The sequence below is a fragment of the Schistocerca cancellata genome, chromosome 7, assembly GCF_023864275.1.
Source record: "Schistocerca cancellata isolate TAMUIC-IGC-003103 chromosome 7, iqSchCanc2.1, whole genome shotgun sequence".
Taxonomy (NCBI): Eukaryota; Metazoa; Arthropoda; class Insecta; order Orthoptera; family Acrididae; genus Schistocerca; species Schistocerca cancellata.
The window spans coordinates 588,526,514-588,553,750 of NC_064632.1; the positions used below are offsets into that span (position 1 = coordinate 588,526,514).

General features: G+C 38.2%; 2 protein-coding genes across 2 annotated transcripts in view; one reads left to right on the plus strand and one right to left on the minus strand.

Moving 5' to 3' along the window:
• LOC126092000 (medium-chain acyl-CoA ligase ACSF2, mitochondrial-like) overlaps positions 1-11,384 on the minus strand; it is a 100,658-nt gene extending 89,274 nt beyond the window's left edge. Inside the window, exon 1 of the mRNA XM_049907374.1 lies at positions 10,943-11,384. Coding sequence (XP_049763331.1) covers positions 10,943-10,944 — 2 coding nt within the window. The 5' untranslated portion in view covers positions 10,945-11,384. The remainder of the gene's footprint in view (positions 1-10,942) is intronic.
• Positions 11,385-11,459: 75 nt separating this feature from the next.
• LOC126092914 (uncharacterized) lies at positions 11,460-26,880 on the plus strand. The gene is made up of 5 exons (XM_049908644.1): positions 11,460-11,725; positions 11,886-12,068; positions 12,982-13,277; positions 19,164-19,222; positions 26,795-26,880. The coding sequence occupies exons 2-5, from the start codon at positions 11,886-11,888 to the stop codon at positions 26,878-26,880; spliced, it is 624 nt and encodes a 207-aa protein (XP_049764601.1). The 5' UTR covers positions 11,460-11,725.
• The last annotated feature ends 357 nt before the right edge of the window (positions 26,881-27,237 follow it).

The window sequence follows — 27,237 nt, forward strand, 5'->3', positions numbered from 1 at the left end:
TTAAATTATCATATATCGTGCTGCATTCAGTTTAAAAATCTGAAAAAAATACAACTTACCCACAAAAATGTGGTAGTTTATTATGGTATATATAGATCTTTACACTTGACTTTAAATTGTTTCTCTTGAAAAATGCAAATTTGTTATTGTTTCTCTGACACTCTCCCATGGATTAAACAAACCTGTGACCATTTGTGCTGCCCTTCTCCTATACATTCAGTATCCCCCTTTAGTTGTATCCAGTACAGGTCCCACAAACTTCAACAATATTCCAGGATGTGTTGCACAAGTTATTTGTAAGCAGTCTCTTTGGTAGACTGATAGCACTTTCCCAGTATTCTACCAATAAACCGGAGTCTAACACCAGCTTTACACATGACAATCTACTTGATGATTCCATTTCATATCCCTACGAAGTGTTACACCGAGGTATTTGTATGAGTTGGCCAATTCCAACAGTGATTCATTGATATTTTAGTCGTAGGATAGTACATTTTCCATTTCGTGAAGTGCAAAATTTTACATTTCTGAACATTTAGAACAAGCTGCCAATCTCTGCACCACTTTGCAATCTTATCAAGATTTGACTGAATATTTATGCAGCTTCTCACAGATAGTACTTCAGATTACCCCATCATCTACAAAAAGTCTGATTTTACTCTTAATATTGTTTGCAAGGTCATTAATATACATGAACACCAAGTGCCCCAATACACTCTCCTGGGGTAGACTTGAAGTTACTCCTCCATCTGGTGACTCTTCATCCTAGATAACATGCTTTGTCCTCTCTGCCAAAAAGTCCTCAATCCATTCACATATTTCACTTGATACTCCATACGATTGTACTTTTGACAATATGTGTAGGTGCAGTACTGAGTCAAATGCTTTTCGGAAATCAAGAAACACTGCACCTATCTGGTTGGCTTGATCCAAAGCTTTCAGCTTTCCAAAAACCATGATGGTTGGCATTGAGGTAGTCATTCTGTTCAAGACATCTCATTATGTTTGAGCTCAGAATATGTTTTAAGAGTCTTCAACAAATCAACATCAAGGATATCTGATGGTAGTTTTGTCGATCACTTCTACTACCTTCTTGTACATGGATGTGACCTGTGCCTTTTTTTTTAATTGGGCACAGTATTTTGTTCAAGGGATCTACAACAGAACCTAGTGAAAGAGGGCTAACTCAGCCGCAAATTCAGTATAAAATCTGACAGGTATTCCACTGGGGACTGGAGCTTTGCTCAATTTTTAATGATTTCAGGTGTTTCTCAACACCACTGACACTAATACTTCTTTCATTCGTCTTTTCAATGGTACAAGGATTAAACTGGGGAAATTCTCCAGGGGGGGGGGGGGGTCCTTTGTAAAGGAACATTTGAAAACAGAGTTAAGCATTTCAGCTTTTGCTTTGCTCCTCTCAATTTCAGCTCCTGTCTTACTCATTAGGGACTGGACACTAACTTTGGTGCCACTAACAGCTTTTACATATGACCAGAATTTCTTTGGGTTCTGTGAAAGATCACTTTACAATATTCTACTATGGTAGCCATTGAAGGTATCAAGTATTGCTCTCTTGACAGCCAAACAAATTTCTTCCAGCATCTCTATCTATAGCCCTGCACTTTGCCTTACACCTATTAAGCAGTACTCTGTCTCTTTAAGAGTTAAAGTATACCATGGAGGTTCCCTCCCATAATGAACTCTTCTACTGGGTATGTATCTATCCAGTGTGTGGCCAACTATCGTTTTAAACTATTCTTTAAATTAGTATTATATTAATACCTTCAGCTGCTAATGGGTGATGATATATATCAATGAGGATAGGTGAAAATGTGTGCCCCGACCGGGCCTCAAACCTGGGATCGCCTGCTTACATGGCAGACACACTATCCATCTGAGCCACCGAGGGCACAGAGGATAGAGTGGCTGCAGGGACTATCTCATGCACGCCTCCCACGAGACTTACATTCTCACCTTGTATGTCCACACATTACATTCACAGTGCTCCACCCCAACACACTCATTACTCGTGGAAAACATTCTTACCAAGTCCGTAAGAGTTCGGGGAATATATGTGCATCCGCACAGAAGACGGCTGCAGGTCGGACATGTCCGAAAGAACAGACACCATATCCATATATGTATATAGTTCTAGCAACACCGGCCATGACCTCCTCCTGTGCAGATGCACACATATTCCTCGAACTCTTCTGGGACTTGGTAAGAATGTCTTCTACGAGTAATGAGTGTGTTTGGGTGGGACACTACGAATGTAGTGTGTGGACATACAAGGTGAGAATGTAGGTCTCGTGGGAAGTGTGCGCAAAATAGTCCCTGCAGTCGCTCTCTCCTGTGTGCCCTAGGTGGCTCAGATGGATAGAGCATCTGCTATGTAAGCAGGAGATCCCAGGTTCAAGTCCCGGTCGGGGCACACATTTTCACATTTTGGTATATATCAACGCCCGTTAGAATTATATTAATACCTGCAGCTGCTAATTTCGTTCTAGACGGCTGCAGGTCATCAATAGTGTGTGTTCTTTCAGACATGTCCGAAAGAACAGACACATCCATATCCGTAAATGTATATCCACCATATCCATATTTGTATATTCTTTAACTCTACACGCTCCTGGCCTGTGCAGAAAGTTGCAAGTTCCTCATCGAGATATACGATCGATTTTTTTTATCTAATTTACTGAACATATATACACATTACTGCTTGTTTTAGTTGCCCTTTGTACTTCGGTAATCATTGTTGTCACAACCACATCATGGTCATTGATACAGATTTCAATGTGGACATCCTCAAAGAGGTCAGGTCTATTTGTTGCCATTACATCCAATACATTTCCATCATGAGATGGACTCCTAACTATCTGTTCTCGGCAGTTTTCTGAGAAGCCATTTAGTAGAGTTTCACAGGATATGTTGTCATCACAACTAAGATGTAATTTTCTCAATTAATTAAAAGCATCCACCAATGATTACAGTATGATTGGGGAACTTATGTACAAATGAACTAAGGTTTCCTCTAAAGTTTTCGGTTACATCAAGAGGTGAGTCTGGTGGACAACAGACAGTTCCAATTTTTGTGGATTTGAGTTTTTTTCCCCCTGCTGCAATAATCATTTTGATACACACTTAAATTTTCACCAAAAATCTCACTGCAATCAATTTCGGGTTTCAACTAGCTTTCTGTACCTAGTACTACACAGCCTTCACTGCTTTTCATGAGTGCTTCAACTCTTGGCACACCATTGCGAATGCTTCAGCAGTTTACCATTAGGATTTTAATGCTCTCACCTGTTTTGACGCATTTACACCTACCACGAATAGCAGCCTCTGATGTGCAGTGCACACCTGACCTATTTAGGGGGACCCTACAGTTGTCAAGCCCCTATGGCACAAATCCGGCAAGTCGCAGCCTAGCTTGTCACATAACTTTCAAAGTCTCTCATTCAGTACTTCTACTCAACTCAGAATCAAAAGGGCCACAATCAGTTCTGGAGAAAATTCTTGATGTTAACTGTAGTTGTTAGCAAACTTGAAAACCGTGTTAATTTACAATAAATGCAGATAACATAAGGCTACTCCTCCTAAGATAAAAGTAGATTTAACACAAAATGTTAGTTACTAAATCTGCTACAGAAGCTAAATCACAAATCCCGATTTGTTACAAATTGCTCATGTTGTTGTTGTCTTCAGTCCTGAGACTGGTTTGATGCAGCTCTCCATGCTACCCTATCCTGTGCAAGCTGCTTCATCTCCCAGTACTTACTGCAACCTACATCCTTATGAATCTGCTTAGTGTATTCATCCCTTGGTCTCCCTTTACGATTTTTACCCTCCACGCTGCCCTCCAATGCTAAATTTGTGATCCCTTGATGCCTCAGAACATGTCTTACCAACCGGTCCCTTCTTCTTGTCAAGTTGTGCCACAAACTCCTCTTCTCCCTCATTCAATTAAATACCTCCTCATTAGTTATGTGATCAACCCATCTAATCTTCAGCATTCTTATGTAGCACCACATTTCGAAAGCTTCTATTCTCTTCTTGTCCAAACTATTTACCGTCCATGTTTCACTTCCATACATGGCTACACTCCATACAAATACTTTCAGAAATGACTTCCTGACACTTAAATCTATACTCGATGTTAATAAATTTCTCTTCTTCAGAAATGCTTTCCTTGCCAGTGCCAGTCTACATTTTATATCCTCTCTACTTCGACCATCATCAGTTATTTTGCTCCCCAAATAGCAAAACTCCTTTACTACTTTAAGTGTCTCATTTCCTAATCTAATTCCCTAAGCATCACCCGACTTAATTCGACTACATTCCATTATCCTCGTTTTGCTTTTGTTGATGTTCATCTTATAAGCTCCTTTCAAGACGCTATCCATTCCGTTCAACTGCTCTTCCAAGTCCTTTGCTGTCTCTGACAGAATTACAATGTCATCGGCAAACCTCAAGGTTTTTATTTCTTCTCCATGGATTTTAATACCTACTCCGAATTTTTCTTTTGTTTCCTTTACTGCTTGCTCAATATACAGATAGAATAACATCAGGGATAGGCTACAACCTTGTCTCACTCCCTTCCCAACCACTGCTTCCCTTTCATGTCCCTCGACTCTTATAACTGCCATTTGGTTTCTGTACAAATTATAAATAGCCATTCGCTCCCTGTATTTTACCCCTGCCACCTTTAGAATTTGAAAGGGAGTATTCCGGTCAACATTGTCAAAAGCTTTCTCTAAGATTACAAATGCTAGAAATGTAGGTTTGCCTTTCCTTAATCGTTCTTCTAAGATAAGTTGTAGGGTCAGTATTGCCTCACGTGTTCCAACATTTCTGCGGAATCCAAACTGATCTTTGCCGAGGTCGGCTTCTACCAGTTTTTCCATTTGTCTGTAAAGAATTCGCGTTAGTATTTTGCAGCTGTGACTTATTAAACTGACAGTTCGGTAATTTTCACATCTGTCAACACCTGCTTTCTTTGGGATTGGAATTATTATATTCTTCTTGAAGTCTGAGGGTATTTCGCCTGTCTCATACATCTTGCTTATCAGATGATAGAATTTTGTCAGTACTTGCTCTGCCAAGGCCGTCAGTAGTTCCAATGGAATGTTGTCTACTCCCGGGGCCTTGTTTCGACTCGGGTCTTTCAGTGCTCTGTCAAACTCTTCACGCAGTATCATATCTCCCATTTCATCTTGTTCTACATCCTCTTCCATTTCCAGAATATTGTCGTCAAGTACATCGCCCTTGTATAGACCGTCTATATACTCCTTCCACCTTTCTGCATTCCCTTCTTTGTTTAGAACTGGGTTTCCATCTGAGCTCTGGATATTCATGCAAGTGTTTCTCGTCTCTCCGAAGGTCTCTAATTTTCCTGTAGGCAGTATCTATCTTACCCCTAGTGAGATAAGCCTCTACATCCTTACATTTGTCCTCTAGCCATCCCTGCTTAGCCATTTTGCACTTCCTGTCGATCTCATTTTTGAGACGTTTGTATTCCTTTTTGCCTGCTTCATTTACTGTGTTTTTATGTTTTCTCCTTTCATCAGTTAAATTCAATATTTCTTCTGTTACCCAAGCATTTCTACTAGCCCTCGTCTTTTTACCTACTTGATCTGCTGCCTTCACTACTTCATCCCTCAGAGCTACCCATTCTTCTTCTACTGTATTTCTTTCCCCCATTCCTGTCAATTGTTCCCTTATGCTCTCCCTGAAACTCTGTACAACCTCTGGTTTAGTCAGTTTATCCAGGTCCCATCTTCTTATATTGCCACCTTTTTGCAGTTTCTTCAGTTTTAATCTACAGTTCATAACCAATAGATTGTGGTCAGAGTCCACATCTGCCCCTGGAAATATCTTAAAATTTAAAACCTGGTTCCTAAATCTCTGTCTTAGCATTATATAATCTATCTGATACCTTTTAGTATCTCCGGGATTCTTCCATGTATAAAACCTTCTTTTATGATTCTTGAACCAAGTGTTAGCTATGATTAAGTTATGCTCTGTGCAAAATTCTAACACATGGCTTCCTCTTTCATTTCTGTCCCCCAATCGATATTCACTTACTATGTTTCCTTCTCTCCCTTTTCCTACACTCTAATTCCAGTCACCCATGACTATTAAATTTTTGTCTCCCTTCACTATCTGAATAATTTCTTTTATTTCATCATACATTTCTTCAATTTCTTCGTCATCTGCAGAGCTAGTTGGCATATAAACTTGTACTACTGTAGTAGGTGTGGGCTTCATATCTATCTTGGCCACAATAATGCGTTCACTATGTTGTTTGTAGTAGCTTACCCGCATTCCTATTTTCCTATTCATTATTAAACCTACTCCTGCATTACCCCTATTTGATTTTGTATTTATGACCCTGTATTCACCTGACCAAAAGTCTTGTTCCTCCTGCCACCAAACTTCACTAATTCCCACTATATCTAACTTCAACCTATCCATTTCCCTTTTTAAATTTTCTAACCTACCTGCCTGATTAAGGTATCTGACATTCCACGCTCCGATCCGTAGAACGCCAGTTTTCTTTCTCCTGATAACGACGTCCTCTTGAGTAGTCCCCGCCCGGAGATCCGAATGGGGGACTATTTTACCTCCAGAATATTTTACCCAAGAGGACGCCATCATCATTTAACCATACAGTAAAGCTGCATGCCCTCGGGAAAAATTACAGCTGTAGTTTCCCCTTGCTTTCAGCCGTTCGCAGTACCAGCACAGCAAGGATGTTTTGGTTAGTGTTAGATGGCCAGATCAGTCAAACATCCAGACTGTTGCCCCTGCAACTACTGAAAAGGCTGCTGCCCCTGTTCAGGAACCACACGTTTGTCTGGCCTCTCAACAGATACCCCTCCGTTGTGGTTGCACCTACGGTATGACTATCTGTATCGCTGAGGCACGCAAGCCTCCCCACCAACGGCAAGGTCCATGGTTCATGGGGGTAGGAAATTGCTCATAGATTATACAAAGGACAATGTTAGCTTCTGAAAATTCTCAAAAGCCCATGTTTAATTGCATTATTACATTATGAAATTCAGGTGTGATGTATACTTTGGTTTAACTGTGAACCACAAAAGCTGATTTGCAATGAATTTAAATTCCTATCCAAAACACTCTTACCATTAACTTATGAAAATATATTTTTGTAAGTGCCCAAAAATTCTGAAACTAACATATTTTTCACATAATTGTACAATTAAATTAGATTATTGTTCTGAACAAGGATAGAGGCCTTCTGTCCTTAAAATTTAGGAGAGCACAATTTAGTTTAATCCTACAGTTTATGATAACAATACTAATTTAGTGTGACACTTGCGAATGTTCGAGATTTCAAATAAATTGCAATTCAAACGGATATTGATTCAATCAATGACAGAATACGCAGAAGAAGTGACACGAACAGTAAAATATGCATATACAGAACTTTAAATCCAGACACGATCTTGTACAAGTGGTCTTTCACAAGGGAAAATTTCTATATTGGCTTTTATATACAAACAAACATGCGTATTGCGCAGATTTTTCACTTAGCTAATTTAGTACCACAAAACAAACCAGGAAGGACAGCAAGAGTGAAGTTTCCTACAATTACTGCAGCAACAGCAATGACTCCAACAGCTCAATCACCAGTATATGTGCCAACTATAGCAATGGCACACAGGAGCATCAGCCACAGTAAGTGCTAACTTAAGGCCATGAGGGCCTGCAACAGAGGAGGATTTTTGCTATGCCCCTAAAAAAGATCAGACTTGACAACGTAAGTTGAAGTTCAGACATACAGTAATGTTATAAATAAATCCAAACATACAGTTTTAATTAATGAGACAGTGCCAGAATTCTCTCGTGGAAATTCAGTGTTTGGCGAGAAACATGACTCTGCCCCAAAACACTATTTTCCTACTGTACAGCGTTTTAAGAGTAAGCTGAATGAGCTAGAACTTTTAACGAGCATGAACAGTGAACTGTTAGATGCCACAATACTGGGTATTTTGGAACATTACAGGACACCTCTCCGGACAATCATTTGTGCTACCACAATTCAAACTAGTGCACCACTTCTGAAGGAAAGTCTCCAGTGGTGGAGGAAGCTGTATATTTGTAAAATACAGTGTTACACCATCACCACTTGAAATATGCAACTCTCACTCTACAGAGAAAGACACGGAATTGTCAGGTGTTGAAATCAAAGATATCACTGTTACGTAATATCAGTTTATACATCTCCTTCAGGCAGCTTGTGCTCCTTTTATAGAAATTTCATACCAGTATTACAAAAAGTGGTACAGAGGAACCCTTGCAGAGTCATAATCTGTGGCGATTTTAATATCAATTTCCTTATAGAAGGTGACGACCAGCGTAATTTTAAACATTTCATGAACTGTTACAACCCTAATATGAAGTGTACATCCCCAACTAGGGTAACCAACCAAAGTGTAAATGCTCTTGACCAAGTAGCTAGCAACATAGATTGTTCTGTAAATCTAGGATTTTCTGACCATAATGCACGAGTATACAGCCAGTCTTTCTAGGAAGTAAAAAAAAAACAAGAGAATTACAAAGCACAAATTTTCGTCACAGCAATGTCCTTAATTTTTTGTGTCAAATGCAGAGAGGAAACTAGGCAAAGTGCTTCACTGCATACAAAAAAATATTTAGAAATGTGGTGAATGCTGCTAAAAAAACTACACAATGACACCGTTCTAATGTCTTCACACAATAAAAGCAAATGCATGTGCCAAATAATTAATGCAAAAATGGGTAGTGATAGGAATAGTGTTAGTGACATTAATGCAACATAGATTACTGACCAAGAGGAAGTAGCTTAGGAATGTAACTCCTACTTTATTGAAACTGTAGAAAAATTAACAGAACATCTAAAAAGTAATTACCCCCTCAACCGTTTCTTAATATCTTCACCAAGACAATGTTCTTATCACCAACATCGGGAGCACAGAGAGAAAATATAATTCATAATAAAATAAACAAAAAAATCATCAGCAGGAGAAGATATGATCCCTTTGTTCTTTCTACACCATTGCAGCAAACTTATTAATAAGCCACTTTTTCTTGTAATAAATGCTTCATTTTCAGATGCAATATTCCCAAGGAGACTTAAAATAGCAAAAGACATACCCATACATAAAAAGTGATCTAAAGAAGATCCTAGCATCTACTGTCCAGTTGCAGTGCTGTCTGTATTCAGCGAAATATTTGAATATGCAATGGCTGACAGACTAAAATCATTTATTGGAAAATACAACATTCTTTCTTCTGCTCAGTATGGTTTCCAAGAAACTAAAACCGCTACTGATGCAATAGATTAATTTCTTGATACAACTCTACATCTAGTTGACAAGAAATACCCAACCATAGGTGTCTTTCTTGACATCACAGGGGCTTTTGACTTGGAAAATCACACACCACTTTAGCAAAAGTTGGATTATTATGGGGGTAAGGAGAACTACTGGTACCCATGGCTGGCTCAGCAGCAAAGACTGAGCACAGTATGTTCAAATACATAAAGTCAATTGATCACAAATTCTAAATGGGCTGCAGTCATCTACACGAGTCATAAAACAGTGCTCTGTTCTAGGTCGCTCATTATTTCTACTTGATATAAATGTGCTCCCTTCCACCTTACCCACTAATAAGACATCTCTCTTTGCTGATACTAATATCCTTATATCAAATGCAGATGAATCTCTTCAGTCAGCAGTTAATAGAAATACAATCCAACTAGACTCATAGCTTGCAACAAATAGACTACTCCTACATGCAAAAAAAGGCACTATGCCTAATTTCCATACCATTCAGAACAGAACTGCTCAGGTTCAAACAGTAACACTAAGTGGCAGCAATGTAGAATTTGTCAATGAATCAAAATTCTTAGGGACTGGTGTCACTGATACATTCACATGGAACAAACAGGTTGACACAATTAATGCCAGGCCAAGCAAACTTGGTTTTGTGATCCACTCACTGAGGGACAAGTTAAATAGTGCCAGCACATTGACACATATGTATTATGGTATTATGCTCTTTTCCATTCAGTACTATGCTATGGAATTGCTTTTTGGGGTTACAGTACTAAATCAACTTATTTACAATGAAAAAAAAACAATCAGAATAATCCTGTACAAAAATCAAAGAGAAACATGTTAACCACTCTTTAAAAACTAAACATACTGCCTCTCTCTAGCCAGTATACATTTTAATTTCTGTTTTATTAAGCGAATCATCAATGACTGCACAGGAATCCAGACAGTCACCATCATGACACGTAAAAAAAAAAAAAAAAAAAAAAGACTAGTTCTCCATTCTACTAAACTGTAAACGAACAGCATTAAATATATGGGAATCAACGATACAACCATCTCCCAAAAGCAGTAGAAAGTATTCAAGAATCAAAAAAAAAAATTTAAAAACATTAAGAGCATGCCTAAGAAAGCACTGCCTTTACAGCATACAAGACTTTCTTCAATGTTATCTAATCATAAATTAAATTTTAGATTTTAAGTTTCAAAATCAAACTTTTCCATTAGAAATAACCAATTGTCCATTAATTAAATTTGCTGTCTGATTATGAGCAGCATTATTATTTGAACTTATTCTTATGAATACATACGTGATACATCTCCAGTGAGATGTAAACTATAAGAAATAATGCTATGTCTATACATGTTCTCATATTATTTGTTTGATTTGGTCCATATCATATTGTACGCTTCTGTACACTTAATGATTAAGTTGATCAATAAATATACGAGTACTTTTATACTGGTGTGACGAAACACACTACACCATACGTTCTCGATCAAAATCGCTAAAACTGGAGCACCAATAAAGCCCTTCTGCCTCTTGCTGCTAACAATGCAACAGCCTATGTAAGATGACGTAAGAAAAACGTAATTACATTTTATGGGGAAAGTAAACTATACGGTGAATACTTTACACACTGTCTCAAATATGTACTTGTGTTGTATCCCAACATTCACAATTAAGAAAAACTTGTTTTTTTTAATCACCTGTCTTCAGACTGGTTTCATGCGCGCTGCCTCGAACTTTGAACTTAAGTCCTCGCTTATTTTTTGGATGTATTCGACTTATTTCCTTCTTCTTGTCAGAATATTCCTTTTTTCGGTGATTCAGGAGAGTACCTCCTCCGTCCCTATCAGTCCACCTAATTATTAACATTCTTCTGCGTTAATGGTAGAATGTAGTTGTTCTTGTCAGAATATTCCTTCTTCGCTGATTCTGCAGAGGACCTCATCCGTTCGTATCAGTCCACCTAATTTTCAACATTCTTCTGCTAAGTGGGGCAATGTTACTGTAATAGTCGCGACTTCACTGCAATGCGATATGTTACCACGCGGAGCGCCAGCATCGCTGGAGCGTTCTGTCATCTTTTGTGTTTGTAAACATGGCTGCTAAATACAATTGCTGTGTGGCGTCTACCACAAAATTAATTGAAATGTATGAAGCGGATGAGGCGCTTTACAATGTGAGGCACCCTGATTATAAAAATAGATTAAGAAGATTGGAGAGTTATAAAAATATAGCAGAGATTATTAGCCGTGACATACGGCCTGGATGTACGGCCGAGGATATAAAGAGGAAGATAAATGGCCTCCGCCCTCCGTACTAGCACAGTCTAACATTAGACTGTGGTACTAGCTACTCGTACGAGAAAGCTAAAGTACGTATTGACATATTCATTTATATTTATTTATGCAAGTAAAGTTTACATGTCATACAAATGATTAGCATTAATTTGTTCACTGCAGCGACTTGAAGCATACAATAATGTTTACGTAACCTACAAGTAGTTTAAATTATTTTCATTATTAATATTGCAGATGCATAAAAGCAAAAGTGGAGCCAGTGCGCAGGCGGCGTATACACCACAAGTGTACTGGTTCCAAATGCTGAAATTTCTCGACCAGTCAACAGAGGCCGACGAGAGTGTGTGCAATATGGAGAGCACGGAAAGTGAAACTGGAAGTGAACGTGCCACACCGACGTTTGAGGAAATGTTTGCGGTATGTACATTTGTTTACATTTTACGTTACTAAATGTGATTATCTTGCCAGGGCACTTTCCCAGCGCCATTGTAAAATGTCTTAAAGTATTCCCTAACTGCTCTCCCGTGTACTGTACGTCCAGAAGCAGCTTGGTAAGCTATTGGTTCCATTTGCTGTAGGTCCTCTGTGCTTTGTGTCTCAAGATAAGTGCAGTCTCCTACTACGGCAGACACTGTTTCCTGACGTGTGTATAAGTGTTTTCTTCTCTCAGTTAACAAGTTGTGCAATGTGCAGGCAGCCAGTGTTATTGTGGTAACTTTTTCAGGAGGCAGATTAATGGTAGTAAGAAAAATCCTGAAACGACTTGCAAGAATGCCAAAGCTGCTCTCCACTAATCATCTTCCTCGTGACAGTCAGTAATTGAAAACCTTTTCTTCTTTTGTGATTCCTTTTAAGGGGTATGGCTTCATAATGTTATAACTCAGAGGAAAAGCGTCATCTGCCAGTACTACCATTGGAGTTGTAATGTTTTTTGTGTTCCCAAGCTTCCTGCCTTCAGGAATGTTGAGCATAGATCGGTCAATGAGACACTCACGTAGTTTGCTTTTTGAAAACACTCCAGCATCACCAACACGCCCATTAGTTCCTACATCTACATACAAAAATTTGTAGGAAGCATCTACCATTGCAAATAAAATGATACTGTTGAAGGATTTATAATTAAAAAAGTGAGATCCACTAGCTTGTGGACATTTAATACGAATGTGCTTTCCATCCATTGCTCCTATAGTGTTATAACAGTTCCACTTCTTCTCGAAATCCTCTGCAATTTGCTCCCACTCTCCTCTGCTTGTGGGTACCTGTAAATAAATAAGATTTATGTATGTGCAAGGAAGTATGTAACTAATGGCTTTTATCTTTCATTTTATAGCATGAGATGCAAGAGCCTGTCGCATGTAGCGAGGCGCAGCCACAGCCCCTGCGTCAAGAGTGGCCTCCCACTAAAAGGAGGAAAGTCACGCCAGACGTGGCAACTAACATCATGGTGGAGGCCAGCAGGACACTTCAGGCTATGGCTGATGCTGCCAGAACCATGCCTGTCCATGAAGACCGCTACAGTACCCTTGGCGCCCACATCGCAGCAGAACTGCGTGAAATGGAAAAGGCGGGCGACAGTGAATACACCACTGCCACTGTGCACAGTCTGCAGCGGACATTAATGGACAGGTGGGATTTGCTGCATGCAACAGCCCGTGCACAACCGTCCACCTCTGGATATATCCAGGCTGCCTTGCAGCAGGCTGGAATAGAGGATGAGGATTCCATTCTATAAATATATGTGTGTATAATTTTTGTATCTCTCCAATCTTCTTAATCTATTTTTATAATCAGGATGCCTCACATTGTAAAGTGTCTCATCCGCTTCATACATCTCTATTAATTTTGTGGTATCACACATCAATTGCAATTTGCCATGTAAATAAAATAACAATTTATCTTCATGAACATAAAGTGTATCGAACATTTATTTACCTTCAGACAATGGTCCTTTAGTGCTTTATAAATTGCTTCACACGTTTCAGGTATTATTTTACTTAATGTGCATTGTGGAATTCGAGTGCTGTACTGTAAGCTAGAGTAACTTTCTCCTGTAGCAAGGAATCATAGTGTTACAGTGAGCCTGTCTTCTGCAGATATAGCAGTTCTTAGGTGAGTATTGTGTTTCGAGATATGAGGAATCACTTCACTGAGAACATACTGAAAAGTATGCTCATCCATTCGCAAGAAATTGATGTATGACTTGACGTCTTCCACTATTAGGTCACGTAACAAGTTTTGCTGAATGCTTTTTTCGTCTCGTCGTGAAACCCACGGCTTCACCCCGGTACGTTTCCTTTTTTTTCCCCGCTTCTGTATCGCATGTGCACACACAGCAATTGTGGCACAAGCAGCAGCTGCTGCGGTTAATAACAATTTGTTTTTGTCAGCCATCTTGAACTTTGACGAAAACTTTGATGACAGTGCAATACCCCGTCTAGCGCTACTTCAAAGATCTTTGTCAAATATATTGGACGGAATATTGGATCACATCTTTGACAAAGAAATTTGATAGTGTAATAGGAACTTTGTCAAATGTCATCCAATATTTGTCAAATCTAGGGCCTCGCTGTAGATTTGATCAAAGAAATTGCTTGTCTTCTGTTCACTGCAATGTGACATGTTACCACATGGAGCGCTAGCATCGCTGCAGCGTTCTGTTGTCTGTAGTGTTTTTATAAACATTGCTGGTAAATACAATTGGTGTATGCTGACAACTACAAAATTAATAGAGATGTATGACGCTGATGAGGCACTTTACAACGTGAGGCACCCTGAATACAAAAATGGATTAAGAGACTTGGAGACCTGACCTGACCTAACCTAACCTAACCTAACCCTCTCCTGTAGCAAGGCATCGGAGTGTTACAATGAGCCTGTCTTCTGTAGATGTAGCAGTTCTTAAGTGAATATTGTGCATTGTGATATGAGGATACACATCACTGAGCACATACAGTAATGTATGCTCATCCATTACTAAGTATTTGATGTACGACTTGACGTCTTCCACTGTAAACGCACGTAACAAGTTTTGTCGAATGCTTTTATCGTGTCATCGTAAAACCCACGGCTTCACCAAGATTAGATTAGTTTTTCGTTCAATAGATCCGTGCTGAGGTGATCCTCGTGGATGTGGAACATGTCAATTTTTTTAAGCTGAAATAACAATACTAATAGTATGAATAAATACATCATTTGTTTGTATTAAAAATTTCGTCCATGGAGTAGGAGGAGTTGGCCACTAGTAAGTCTTTCAGGCCCCTTTTAAACTGATCTTTATTTGTAACTAAATTTTTTATGTTTGCTGGCAAATGATTGAAGATGAGTTTTCCTGAGTAGTGGACCCCTTTCTGAACTAAAGTAAGTGCTTTTAAGTCCTTGTGCAGATCAGTTTTGTTCTTGGTATTGTATGTATGAACTGTGTTGTTTGTTGGGAAATATTGTTTAGGACAAATTTCATTAACCAGTATACTGAGAGGCAATAGTTAGTATACCCAGTTCTTTGAAGAGGTTTCTGCAGGACAAATAATACATACTACATGCTTTTGGACTCTGAAAACTTTTGTCTGACTTGAAGATTTACCCCGAAATACTATACCATATGACATTATGGAATGAAAGTAGGCAAAGTGTGCCACCCTGTTTCATTTTTATGTTGTCCATGTCTGCTAACACTCGAATTGCAAATACAGATTTGTTAAGGCGTTTCTACAGTTCTGTGGTGTGCTCCTCCCAACTGAATTTATTATCAAGTTGTAATCGCAGGAATTTAAGACTGTCAACCTGGTATGTATGGTTCCTTTTTTTTCTCCACTTCTTTCCCGCATGTGCACACAATGCAATTGTGGTACGTGCAACTGCTATGGTTAATAACAAGTTGTTGTCAGCCATCTTGAACTTTGACGAAAAATTTGATGACAGTGTAATACCCCTTCTAGCGCTATGTCAAAGATCTTTGTCAAATATATTTGACGGATATTTGATCACATCTTTGATCAAATCTTTAACAAAGAAATTTGATAGTGTAATACCGGCCTAACCGTTATCGTTAACGGTTATTAATAACTGCCAAGTTATTTTTCGCTAGCGAATACCGAATACTCCGAGGGGCTACAGTTAAATAACGATATAATTGGAATCCATCAGTTTAGTTATCAGTATAACTGCGAGTAGTGTGAAATAACAGGAATGTCGTATGAATCGTGTCATAACCCTTATTAACTCCGTACATTTTAGTTGATGTTAGAATGATTATTAGTGTTTCATATTATATGTTTGTAGGTTATCAGTCGCTATTAGAAATATTATCTTCGCAGCTGCGACAGAAAGTACACGGAACTTCGCCACAGCACTGTTTAAGTAAAATGTTAACAACGTGCGTTTTTAAGTATGAAGTAATATGTAAACTGAGTACAGTAGGTTAAATTCGAAGCTTAATTTCTTGTGCTTCTCACATAATAGAATAAAGTGTACAGCCTTGTAATACAACAAAAAATATACCTAATGTGACAGATTCGTTTACTCCTGTGCTGTAAAAGCTAGTCCTATTGGGGAAAGTGTGAGTACGCTAATCCAAGTTTTATGCCAGATTTGGAAACTGCTCGATTTCTCCAGCTGTAGCGTGTTTATAACATATGAAGGCATGCAGATCGAAAAGGTTGACAGTGTTACATTTCTGGGACTACAACTCGATAATAAATTCAGTTGGGAAGGGCATACCACATTTTTTCACTATCATTTCATAAGGGAGCAAAGCAAAAGTTTTTCGCATGTAAAAGCGTGTACTAAAAATCGTCTGTGGTATAAATTCAAGAACATCATGTAGGAACCTGTTCAAGGAACTTTCTATTCTAACCACTGCTTCCTAGTATATTTATTGCTTAATGAAATTTGTTACAAGTATTTCCAACCAACAGCTCAATACATAATATCAGTACTAGAAATGGGAACAGCAATCTACATAAAGACCTAAAATCACTTACCTTGGTCCAAAAGAGGTCCAATATTCAGGAACATGCATTTTCAATAAACTGCCAGCAAGTCAGCAACCATTAAAATCTTGGTTTCAGATAAAGCACGGTTTACTGTGTGTTTTAAAGACTATTTGATACAGAAGTGTCTGATTCCACCCGTCATCAGTATGCCGGAAATGGCTATTTTAAGTGTGTCTATAACGTCACTACATACACATAGCAACAAACACGAAGATACATATAAATAATACAACAACATCTCCCACCAAAAATACAATCAAACCAACAGGACAACTGCGGGAAGTTGGGGGTTTTAGGGTGAGGATAAGCTAGTAAAAAAAAACACACCATGATCCCAAAACACAGAATGAAGAACAAAAAGGAAAAAATACAGCATTCTGCTACACCAACAAAAATCTGCAGGAATCGGACACTTCCCTTGAACAATATAGGTCAACCACAGGTGACCATACCAAAACACCAATACCCACAACTAAAAGTACGAAAATTGGAATCGGACAGTTCCCTTGACCTTGACCTACATAGGTCGACCTCAGTTGACGATAGTTAAACATCAACACATACAACTATGAAAATGGGAATACACACACACACACACACACACACACACACACACACACACACACACACACACACACACACACCGTAATGACATTCACACACCACAACACCTTTACGTCGAAGCAGACGCTTCCATTGACCCCTCCTTCTACTCTGTAAATGAATATCGTAACAGAGACTGATGGACCAGCTTAGGTAAAAATTCTGCTATATTTCAGTTTTGACAGCACTTGGTTGCAACAGTCAAGATCGGGTATTCTGTGTATGATAAATTTATTAAAAGTGCGTAACTGTGTTTTATTCTGACAGTGTATCAATTTTGTAAATATTAGCAGTTACTGTGATATATTCACGTATTTTGACAATCTCCTGACAAATGATGACGATAATAATTATTATATTCAACTGTGTTATGTTATTCTTTCTGACATGTTATTTGTCATTCGTGATGGCCAGCGGCTGTTTCCGAAGAAGTACGTAAATATTTGTTCGCTCCAGTAAGTATCGTCTCTGTAATATCACCGGGGTCTAAGACTGGAGTCACTGTATCAGGAACACAGACACAGTTATTCCGTTATCAACTTCCAGGTTACCTGTATTGACATATGAGGCGGTGGCTTAAGGGAACGACCGTACTTGTTAATGCCTGTACTGCATCTCCTATCAGCCACCGCTTGGACATTAGCTTTATTTAATTGTTTGTGCTAAAAGTAACGAAGGCGCACGATATAGTACACAGTTATTATCAACAGATGGCGCGCAGTCTCACAGTTATTCCCATGGCCTATAGAACGCCTTCCAAATGGTCTACCCTCTCCTTAGTTCCTACTCCTAGCCAGATCTCCGATGAGTTGACGGGAAAGTGTAGTACGATCTTCGGTCAACAGATGGCACGAGGCACTGTTGACATTAGACAATTATTGAAATAACTGCCTGTATCAGAGGAACGGTTATCGCAGTAACCGTTACTTTTCAGTAACCAGTTATTTCTATCAGTTACGTTATTTTTTGCCACCTCTAGCAGTAAGGAAGGTCAGAGACATTGTGACCAATATATTAGATCTTAACTGCATAAGTGCCGAAGAAAATAGTGTTTTGTTTTCTTGCCCTGGCAATTCTACAGTTTAACTGGTATAGGTTAAATGAATTCTGTATTCTGCAAGTTCAACCAGTATAGCCTAAGCACAGTCATACTTACGTAGTTAAATATCTCAGTATATCTTTATACTTACTGTTTATGCTGTCTGTGGTTAGGAATAAAAGTCTGTTTATAATTAAGTACATGCACTTAAGATACAGGCGACTTTCGATGTATTCTGCTTCTGTATTTAGTGTTTCTTTTTGCTGTAAAAGTCTTTAGGAAGTTGCCTGTTCAAAAACAAGGAATGTGGTGTACCCAGAAATTGAAAATGAAGTAAAAACAGTGTCTCAGTCGCTTGTTTTTAATAAATTATTGGTGGGAATTTGAAGTCAATGCAAGGAATGTTACTATTAGGGAATATAGTAGGCTTTCGACTTTACAGTGAACCATAGACAGGAAAAATGAATGAGTACATGATTGGATTAACAGGCCATCACAAAATGCAAAGGGAGAAACTGTGAAAACAAAAAATAAAAAATACTTGTGGATTTTACAAATTCTTACTTTCTGGGTCTGGAATTTCAGATACATGCCAGTGGCCTACACAGCTGTCTTATAGATACACAGCTAAAGTACTTGAAAGCAATTGTGTGCTCATGTTTAGCCTAATAGGTAGCACATAAGTGGCAATGTATTAGTTCATCATATTGTCAGTTGTTATGTAAGTTATGAACTGATATATTGATTAGGAAATAGCAGCTGAAATACAAAAGTAAAACAGTGTCTATCTGATAAAAAGCACTACCTTTAAGTATTTCATAGTTCTAAAGGTTACACAGTGTGACAATTACTTTGTATTATTCTGTTACTGTTTCACAGTTGCTTCTATGGATTATACCTGTGTGAGTTTGGTGTCATCGTGCTTTCTTGTGTCCGAGGTATGTGTGTGTGTGAGTGGGGGGGGGGGGGGGGGGGCAATAGAGCAAGACATTAAGCAAAAATCCCACCCCCTCTAGTGAATATATGAGCTACAAGGGTAAATTATAAAAAAAATTATCACTGTTATTGAATTATGCTACAAACATTAGTCAATGTTTGTAATTATTGATGGGGCAAGTACTTTTTTCATTTCACCATCTCTTCAAGAGCTTGTTGCCATGACATGTAACTGCATGTGTTTTGATATTGTAGTGTTACTGTTTTATAGGTCCTGTGCCATGGCCACATTTATCACTTGAGTATTCTTCTGCATTTTAGTTGTGAGTCTATTTGTATTTTAGAACTATAAACTAACTTTATAAACATAAATTGTTTTCACACTATTAATATTGTCATCACATTCAATTGTAAGCACCTTTTTTCATTTTTTATTCATTTTTAATTACAGGTATGTCATGTTCACTTTCACAAGGATGATGTTATTTGGGAAACACAAATTGTGGATGAAAGGACTGGTCAGTTATTAAGAGCCCCCTTCTCAAACCACGTTTGAGACCAGATGCACTTCCATCACTACTCCCAAACTGTCCTTCCTACCTTTCAAAGGAAGAAAGTAGACATGAAGGGCCAGAGGAGAAAAAGCAAAGGCTTGAAAATGAGCAGTTAGCTGCCTGTACGAATCGACGTGCTATTGCCTGTGCAGTAGCACTTGCTACTCTTCAAGAAAATGACTTTTTATTATTTGATGGGGTATGATGCAATGGACATTCATCCCAGGCAATAATGAAAAGTGTTGTTTGGGTTGGTGTCAATATATTTTTAAACAACTACTGTAAAAAGGTTAATGGAAAAAAAAAATTAAAAAAAAAAAAACACTCGGCGAAAACTGCAAACTCTTACAACATAATTTTGAAATCTTTATCTTAGATTCTTTTTAAATCATTAATACAAAACCTGTCATCAGTAATATTGCCACATCAACAAATGCCTCTTAAGCTGAACTAATTAGGTTAATCTGAAACTAGTCAAACTTACCAAATTGCAACTTATGGCTGAGAGTTTATATAAATATTTTAATATACAGCTGCTAACAGCTATAAACACTAATAGCCTAACTTGAAATTTTTATCAAAGAAATTAATCTTTACATTAAAGAATCTTACACTAATTCTTTCTCAGGTGAAGTTGGGTGGTGAATGATACATAGAGGAGGGAGGGGAGGGGGTGTGGCAGGCAGAGAGGACCAATAGTATTCTTTTTATAGTATGCGAAACCTAAAAATCAATTAACTTGGTTTTCCGAGTATGACTTAAACCACTTCTTTGCTGCACGCCTTATTCATAGTATTTCTGATTTGTGTAATAGAGTTATGTGGCCCAACATGGCACATGCCGTTGACAAAGACAAGACAATGCCATTTTGATCACCTTCCTTTATTATTTTGAGAAAAACTTACACAAACTGTGCTATAGCAGACTTCACTTTTTTTGAAAACAAGGTTAGTTTGTTTTGGTGATAAATGGAAGACAAGAGCAAAATTGCTCTATAGTTCTCTACATTCTCAGCAACACTTTTCTCTGTATACTGAAGTTATTGCTTTAGCTTGTGATACGTCTGAGAAATCTGCCAATTTGTAATGATTCATTAATTGTTACTGTTGAAAAAGCTACTATAGTATTTATGCATTCTTTAGGTAGACAAACTTCAATTTCACGTAGTGTTTGTGGTGTTCCTCTGTCTTCTACTACTGTCACTGTTATGAGTGCAGATGTGCATGCTGTGACAATTGCCTCTCTTTTTTTCTGAGTTTACTACTTTCTCTGCAGCTGTTATAACTGTTGTTCTCTCAACATTTTCTTATGTAGATCATGTTCGTATATATTTTACTACCATTACAAAGGGAGAAGCTGGTAGGGGAGGGCTTTGCAGTACTTTCATGGCCTTCTTTGTGTATAATGATTGGCAGGTCTCCTCATCTAATAGTAATGTAATTGTGGAACAGCTCTCACTTCTGTTACAAGCACTATTGAGTGCCACTAATCCTCAGGTTGACTAATTACTGAGCTCTTTAAATAGATGCTTGCTCTGTGCCGTAAAGTGCCTTCTTGTTAGCTCATCTTTGCTGAGGAGGAAAATATCTGAGGTGGACTCTCAGGTACGCCCTTCTGTTGGCTTTTTGACTATATTTGTTTATAAAAGAATATTCAAAAAGCTTAAGCCTGTCACAATTGCTTTTCACTCACCTAATCTAATTAATGTAACCAGATCATATTCCGACACCACTCGACACATTTTTGCCACATAACATACACTTACAGATTACTTGCAATTTACAGGGTGACCTAATATAATGTCTATATGCATTGCCATTTTTCTACTACAGTGCTTTCATATGCATTCTTCCTACACAAAACTTTATCGTGAAGTGTTTTATTTGCATTCTTTTAGTGTCCCACTTACTTAAAGACCTTCCATTACTACCCTGGAGATTATGAAAGCAATTTAATAATTAATGTTGTTCAAAATTTATCATTATTATTCCTAAAATTATGAAACTTAAGTCTCAAGAATGTGCTTATTGTTAATGTTTGGACTTTGTGTCCATAAGTCTTAATTATTTTGTCCCTACATAGTATTCATGCTTTACATCTATAATTTTCTATTGTGAACCACTATAATCTAAAATTTTTCTCATTCCATGTATTGGTGATTATTGACAAGAGTGTATGGAAGATGAATAAAAGAAATAAATAAATTCATTCATACACAGAATTTTTTTACTTCATTTGCATTCATTCATATCAGCATGGTCAGTAGATGAAACTTGTGTTCCACTTCTAAACAATTACCAGTATATATATTTTGGAATGATGATCTGTTAAAGTATTGCAACTAAATAGAGCTGAACCACCACCCCCACCCCTTTCCCCCAACTTATGGAAGGATGAAGTATCTAAGCCACTGGTGAGTGCAGCCCAAATGAAGGTAAGGGTTCATTTTTCACAATTATTTCATCACAAATCACATCACGTCATAAAAGTTCTCAGCAGATGAAATGAAAGTTTACTTCGTAGTTGAAATTTATTTATGTGCAATTCATGCAAACAGTTTGTTTCAAAGTAACTAAAACATATGTAGAACATGTCTTTCAGGGCAGTGTTAGTTTTTGAAACGACTCATAGAATTGCTTATTACCAGTGCCTCTCTATAGGGGGCGCTGTTATAATTCGAACACTATTTCCCAATTTTCGTGTTTCTTTTTTTAATTCACAGGTATATCATCCAATGAGGTTTTAAAATGGATTTTGCTACATAAGGAATAAACAGCGGCAATAACAGTGCCCGTAAAATGTTAGCTGCAAGTGTGCTACTTTGCAAAATGCCGTCCACATTATTAGACCTGCGTCAAAGTGATGCAATATTTAACTTAAAAAAAAAAAAAAAAACCCTAATTGAAAGTCCGCGAGAGCATACGAGAATCTTTCGCGGGTGGCTTTCAATCAAAATTTTTGTCATTAAAAATAGTCTTACACAGGAACTGCAAAAACGGAAGAATGGTGAATGGTGGTCAGCCATAAAAGATAAATGTATACCGTTGCAGACTTTTAGATTGGCCTTTCCGAGATTTACAATTTATACTACAGCACTTACAGTTTGGAAAAGAGCACATTGGTGGCAAACACTTGCACTTTGTGTAGCTGACGATCTTTGAACGGCTAACCAGACTGTCATCAAACAAGTCGTGACAATCCCCATTAAAGCAACTTTAAAATAAACTAAAATGAAATTGGTCCATTCATTTGGGAGTTTTGATGCCTCAGATAGTGAAAGTTATTACATCCACCTTTTACGTCGGGGCTAAAAGGTATGCAGAAATAAGTTACAGACAAAAAAACTGGGTCATTTAAGAAAGGAAATCTTGTAATTCATGAGAGAGGTATGTCAGATTTCTTTACGAATTTTCCTCGTGCGGTTCCCTTAACAGTCTATTGCTGTCGCCAAACGGACTGCGAGCACCGGCACCAGACTACGTGCGTGACGTCACTGAGCGGGCGCGCAGGCTTTCCTCTATAGGGGGTGCTGCTCCGAGGCCCTCGATTTTGTTGCCCATGCCTACTGTGCCAGCAGCGCGCCAAGTGGCCAGTATGAGAAACTGTGGAGTTTGGTGCGATCGTGAAAGCGTAAAGTAGTATATGCATCTTCATATTTTTCCGGCGCAAAATTTCGGGCGTGCAGCCATATAAATTCGATTTTAATATTTCGTCTGAATACCGATTAGCCATCTTCAGAGTGAGCTGGAGGGCATTCAGCCGAAATATAAGAAGTTCTTAGGAATTTGTTTAGATGAGCATCTCAAGTGGGCCAAGCATATAGATGTGCTCAATAAAAAGTTAAGTAAATGTTGCTATGTATTTCGAATGCTCAAAAAGTTCCATGACGACACAACAAGACAGAGTAATGAATTTCACAGATAAGTGCATAAGAAAGCCCAGTACAACAAGAGTGCAATATACCACCCAAAATTTCTTTATAGTTCTCTTCCCTTAAAAATTAAAAGGATTCAGAAGCTGAGCGGTTTTGAAAGTGAACTCAAAAGAATGTTAATTAGTAATAGTTTTTACGGAGTTAGTGAATACATGAATTCTTCAGAAAGATAGCGTCCCTTCACCTATCTTATAAGTCACTCATATACAAACTTGTGTCGTGGCGTAGACTCTTATGTACACACAAAAATAAATTAATTTCTCAATATAGAGTGTTATAATCATTGTTTCTTGTTGCTGTCCATTATACACAGAATATATGTAACTTATTTTTGTCCTATATTGTTACAAATTTATATCTTGTAAGCTATAATTGTTTTGCCCATATATTTAATTCAGATAATATGTTGTTATTCATATTTTTTCTGTATGTAACATATGACAAATCCCATATCATTGTACAAGATAAAATGGGTGCTCAATAAATCAAAAATTAAATCAAAGTCGAATTTATGCAGTTCCAACCAGAAATTTTTTGGAACCGAATAGTAGTAGTTTATTTGGTTTGTACAATGTTTTTTACAAATGGGAGCACGTGATAAATTGCAGCAACAACAAGAAGACACCACGTCTGTCTTTTTTTTAGGTTTCCTAAGGACACAGAGGTATATATCTACATCTACATCTACATCCATACTCCGCAAGCCACCTGACGGTGTGTGGCGGAGGGTACCTTCAGTACCTCTATACCATCGTGTTACTAAACTATCATCAGAAGTCGCTTGCAACTACATGTGTATTAATGATTAATGTTTCGCTTTAGGTGCAGAAAATGGCTAGTCAATAGCAGACGAAAAGATCTTATGGAAAAAGTCCCAGTTTACCTGTATAATAAGTTTTGTTCGCTACACTTTGAAACAAACCAATTCATGAACACAGAAACACACTGACATCCCAAATAATCCACCTCAACTGACTAAGAAAAAATGCTTTAAAGGTTCGACAATCCGTCTAAAGATTTAAAACAGTCTTATGATATGTTGTTGTTGTTGTGGTGGTGGTGGTCTCCAGTCCAGAGACTGGTTTGATGCAGCTCTCCATGCTACTCTATCCTGTACAAGCTGCTTCATCTCCCAGTAGCTACTGCAACCTACATCCTTCTGTATCTGTTAAGTGTATTCATCTCTTTGTCTCCCTCTACGATTTTTACCCTCCACTCTGCCCTCCAATGCTAAATTTGTGATCCCTTGATGCCTCAGAACATGTCCTACCAACCGGTCCCTCCTTCTTGTCAAGTTGTGCCACAAACTCCTCTTTTCCCCAATTCTGTTCAATACCTCCTCATTAGTTATGTGATCTACCCATATAATCTTCAGCATTCTTCTGTAGCACCACATTTCGAAAGCTTCTATTCTGTTCTTGTCCAAACTATTTATCGTCCATATTTCACTTCCATACATGGTTACACTCCACGCAAATACTTTCAGAAACGACTTCCTGACACTTAAATCTATACTCGATGTTAACGAATTTCTCTTCTTCAGAAACGCTTTCCTTACCATTGCCAGTCTACATTTTATATCCTCTCTACTTCGACCATCATCAGTTATTTTGCTCCCCAAATAGCAAAACTCCTTTACTACTCTAAGTGTCTCATTTCCTAATTGAATTCCCTCAGCATCACCTGACTTAATTCGACTACATTCCATTATCCTTGTTTTGCTTTTGTTGATGTTCATCTTATACCCTCCTTTCATGACACTGTCCATTCCGTTCAACTGCTCTTCCAAGTCCTTTGCTGTCTCTGACAGAATTACAATGTCATCGGCGAACCTCAAAGTTTTTATTTCTTCTCCATGTCTTTTAATACCTACTCCGAATTTTTCTTTTGTTTCCTTTACTGCTTGCTCAATATACAGATGGAATAACATCGGGGAGAGGTTACAACCCTGTCTCACTCCCTCCCTTTCATGCCCCTCGACTCATAACTGCCATCTGGATTCTGTACAAATTGTAAATAACCTTTTGCTCCCTGTATTTTATCCCTGCCACCTTTAGAATTTGAAAGAGAGTATTCCAGTCAACATTGTCAAAAGCTTTTTCTAAGTCTACAAATGCTTGAAACGTAGGTTTGCCTTTCGTTAATCTTTCTTCTAAGATAAGTCGTAGGGTCAGTATTGCCTCACGTGTACCAACATTTCTACAGAATCCAAACTGATCTTCCCTGAGGTAGGCTTCTACCAGTTTTTCCATTCATCTGTAAAGAATTCGTGTTAGTATTTTGCAGGTTGTGGCTTATTAAACTGATAGTTCGGTAATTTTCACATCTGCCAACACCTGCTTTCTTTGGGATTTGAATTATTATATTCTTCTTGAAGTCTGAGGGTATTTCGCCTGTCTCATACATCTTGCTTATCAGATGATAGAGTTTCGTCAGGACTGGCTCTCCCAAGGCTGCCAGTAGTTCTAATGGAATGTTGTCTACTCCCGGGGCATTATTTCGTCTTAGGTCTTTCAGTGCTCTGTCAAACTCTTCACGCAGTATCGTATCTCCCATTTCATCTTCATCTACATCCTCTTCCATTTCCATAATATTGTCGTCAAGTACATCGCCCTTGTATAGACCCTCTATATGCTCCTTCCACCTTTCTGCTTTCCCTTCTTTGGGTCTTATGAAATAGCAGCAGCCAGCTCAACTCACAATATATTGGAGTCAACAGAAGCGTCTTATTCCACCCATCTGCTTTAACTCATGACGTAATGGTGTAGTGTGTGACGTCATTATGTCGCGAAGTTTGAGATGGTTGTGTTTGTAGATGCCATGTTTTATCCCATGGGGACCTCTGGCGGTGAATGTGAACGTGCTGAGTTTAACTTGGGGAATTGGGTTTATTTGAGTTTTGGTTGTCATCGTGCTAATGTGGTTTCAAGTTTAGGTAGTTCGTGCGGTAACGTGGGTTGTGGAAGTGTTTTCAGTGAGTGGTTAAGGTTCATTTTGTTTGTGTTTGGCGCGTTTGTTAGGTCTGATTAGTGTGGTCCTTGTTGTGCGGAAAGAAGTCTAATTGTTTTAATTGCTTTTATCATTAGGTATGGATATGAAAGTGAAGTTCACGAGGATATCATTACGTGCTGAGATGGGTGATGTGATGTCTGTCAAAGTTTCTGCTGAATAAGTTAGTTGTCATGTTTGTGGCGTGGTGTTGTCTATGCTCGGTGTGTTTGTGTGTTTTTACACCTAGATGTTATTGCTGGCTTTTGTTGGTAAGGAATTATGGTTCTGGTTTTATTGTATAGTAATTGTGATGTTTTGTGTGTTGTTTATTTATGGTAGGGCGTTTGTGTTTTAATTGATGTACCGAATATGGAATATTTGAGTTGGAGTTGAGGGGGTTTGGTTCCAGTTTTCGGATTTGTAAGTGCTCTTTTGGCATCAATAGCTGCGTTGAGCTATATAAGTCAAGAGAAATGTCCAATTCCTATGGTTTAGTTTGTGTTGAATCTGAAATTTAAATTATAACGGCAAAAAAAAA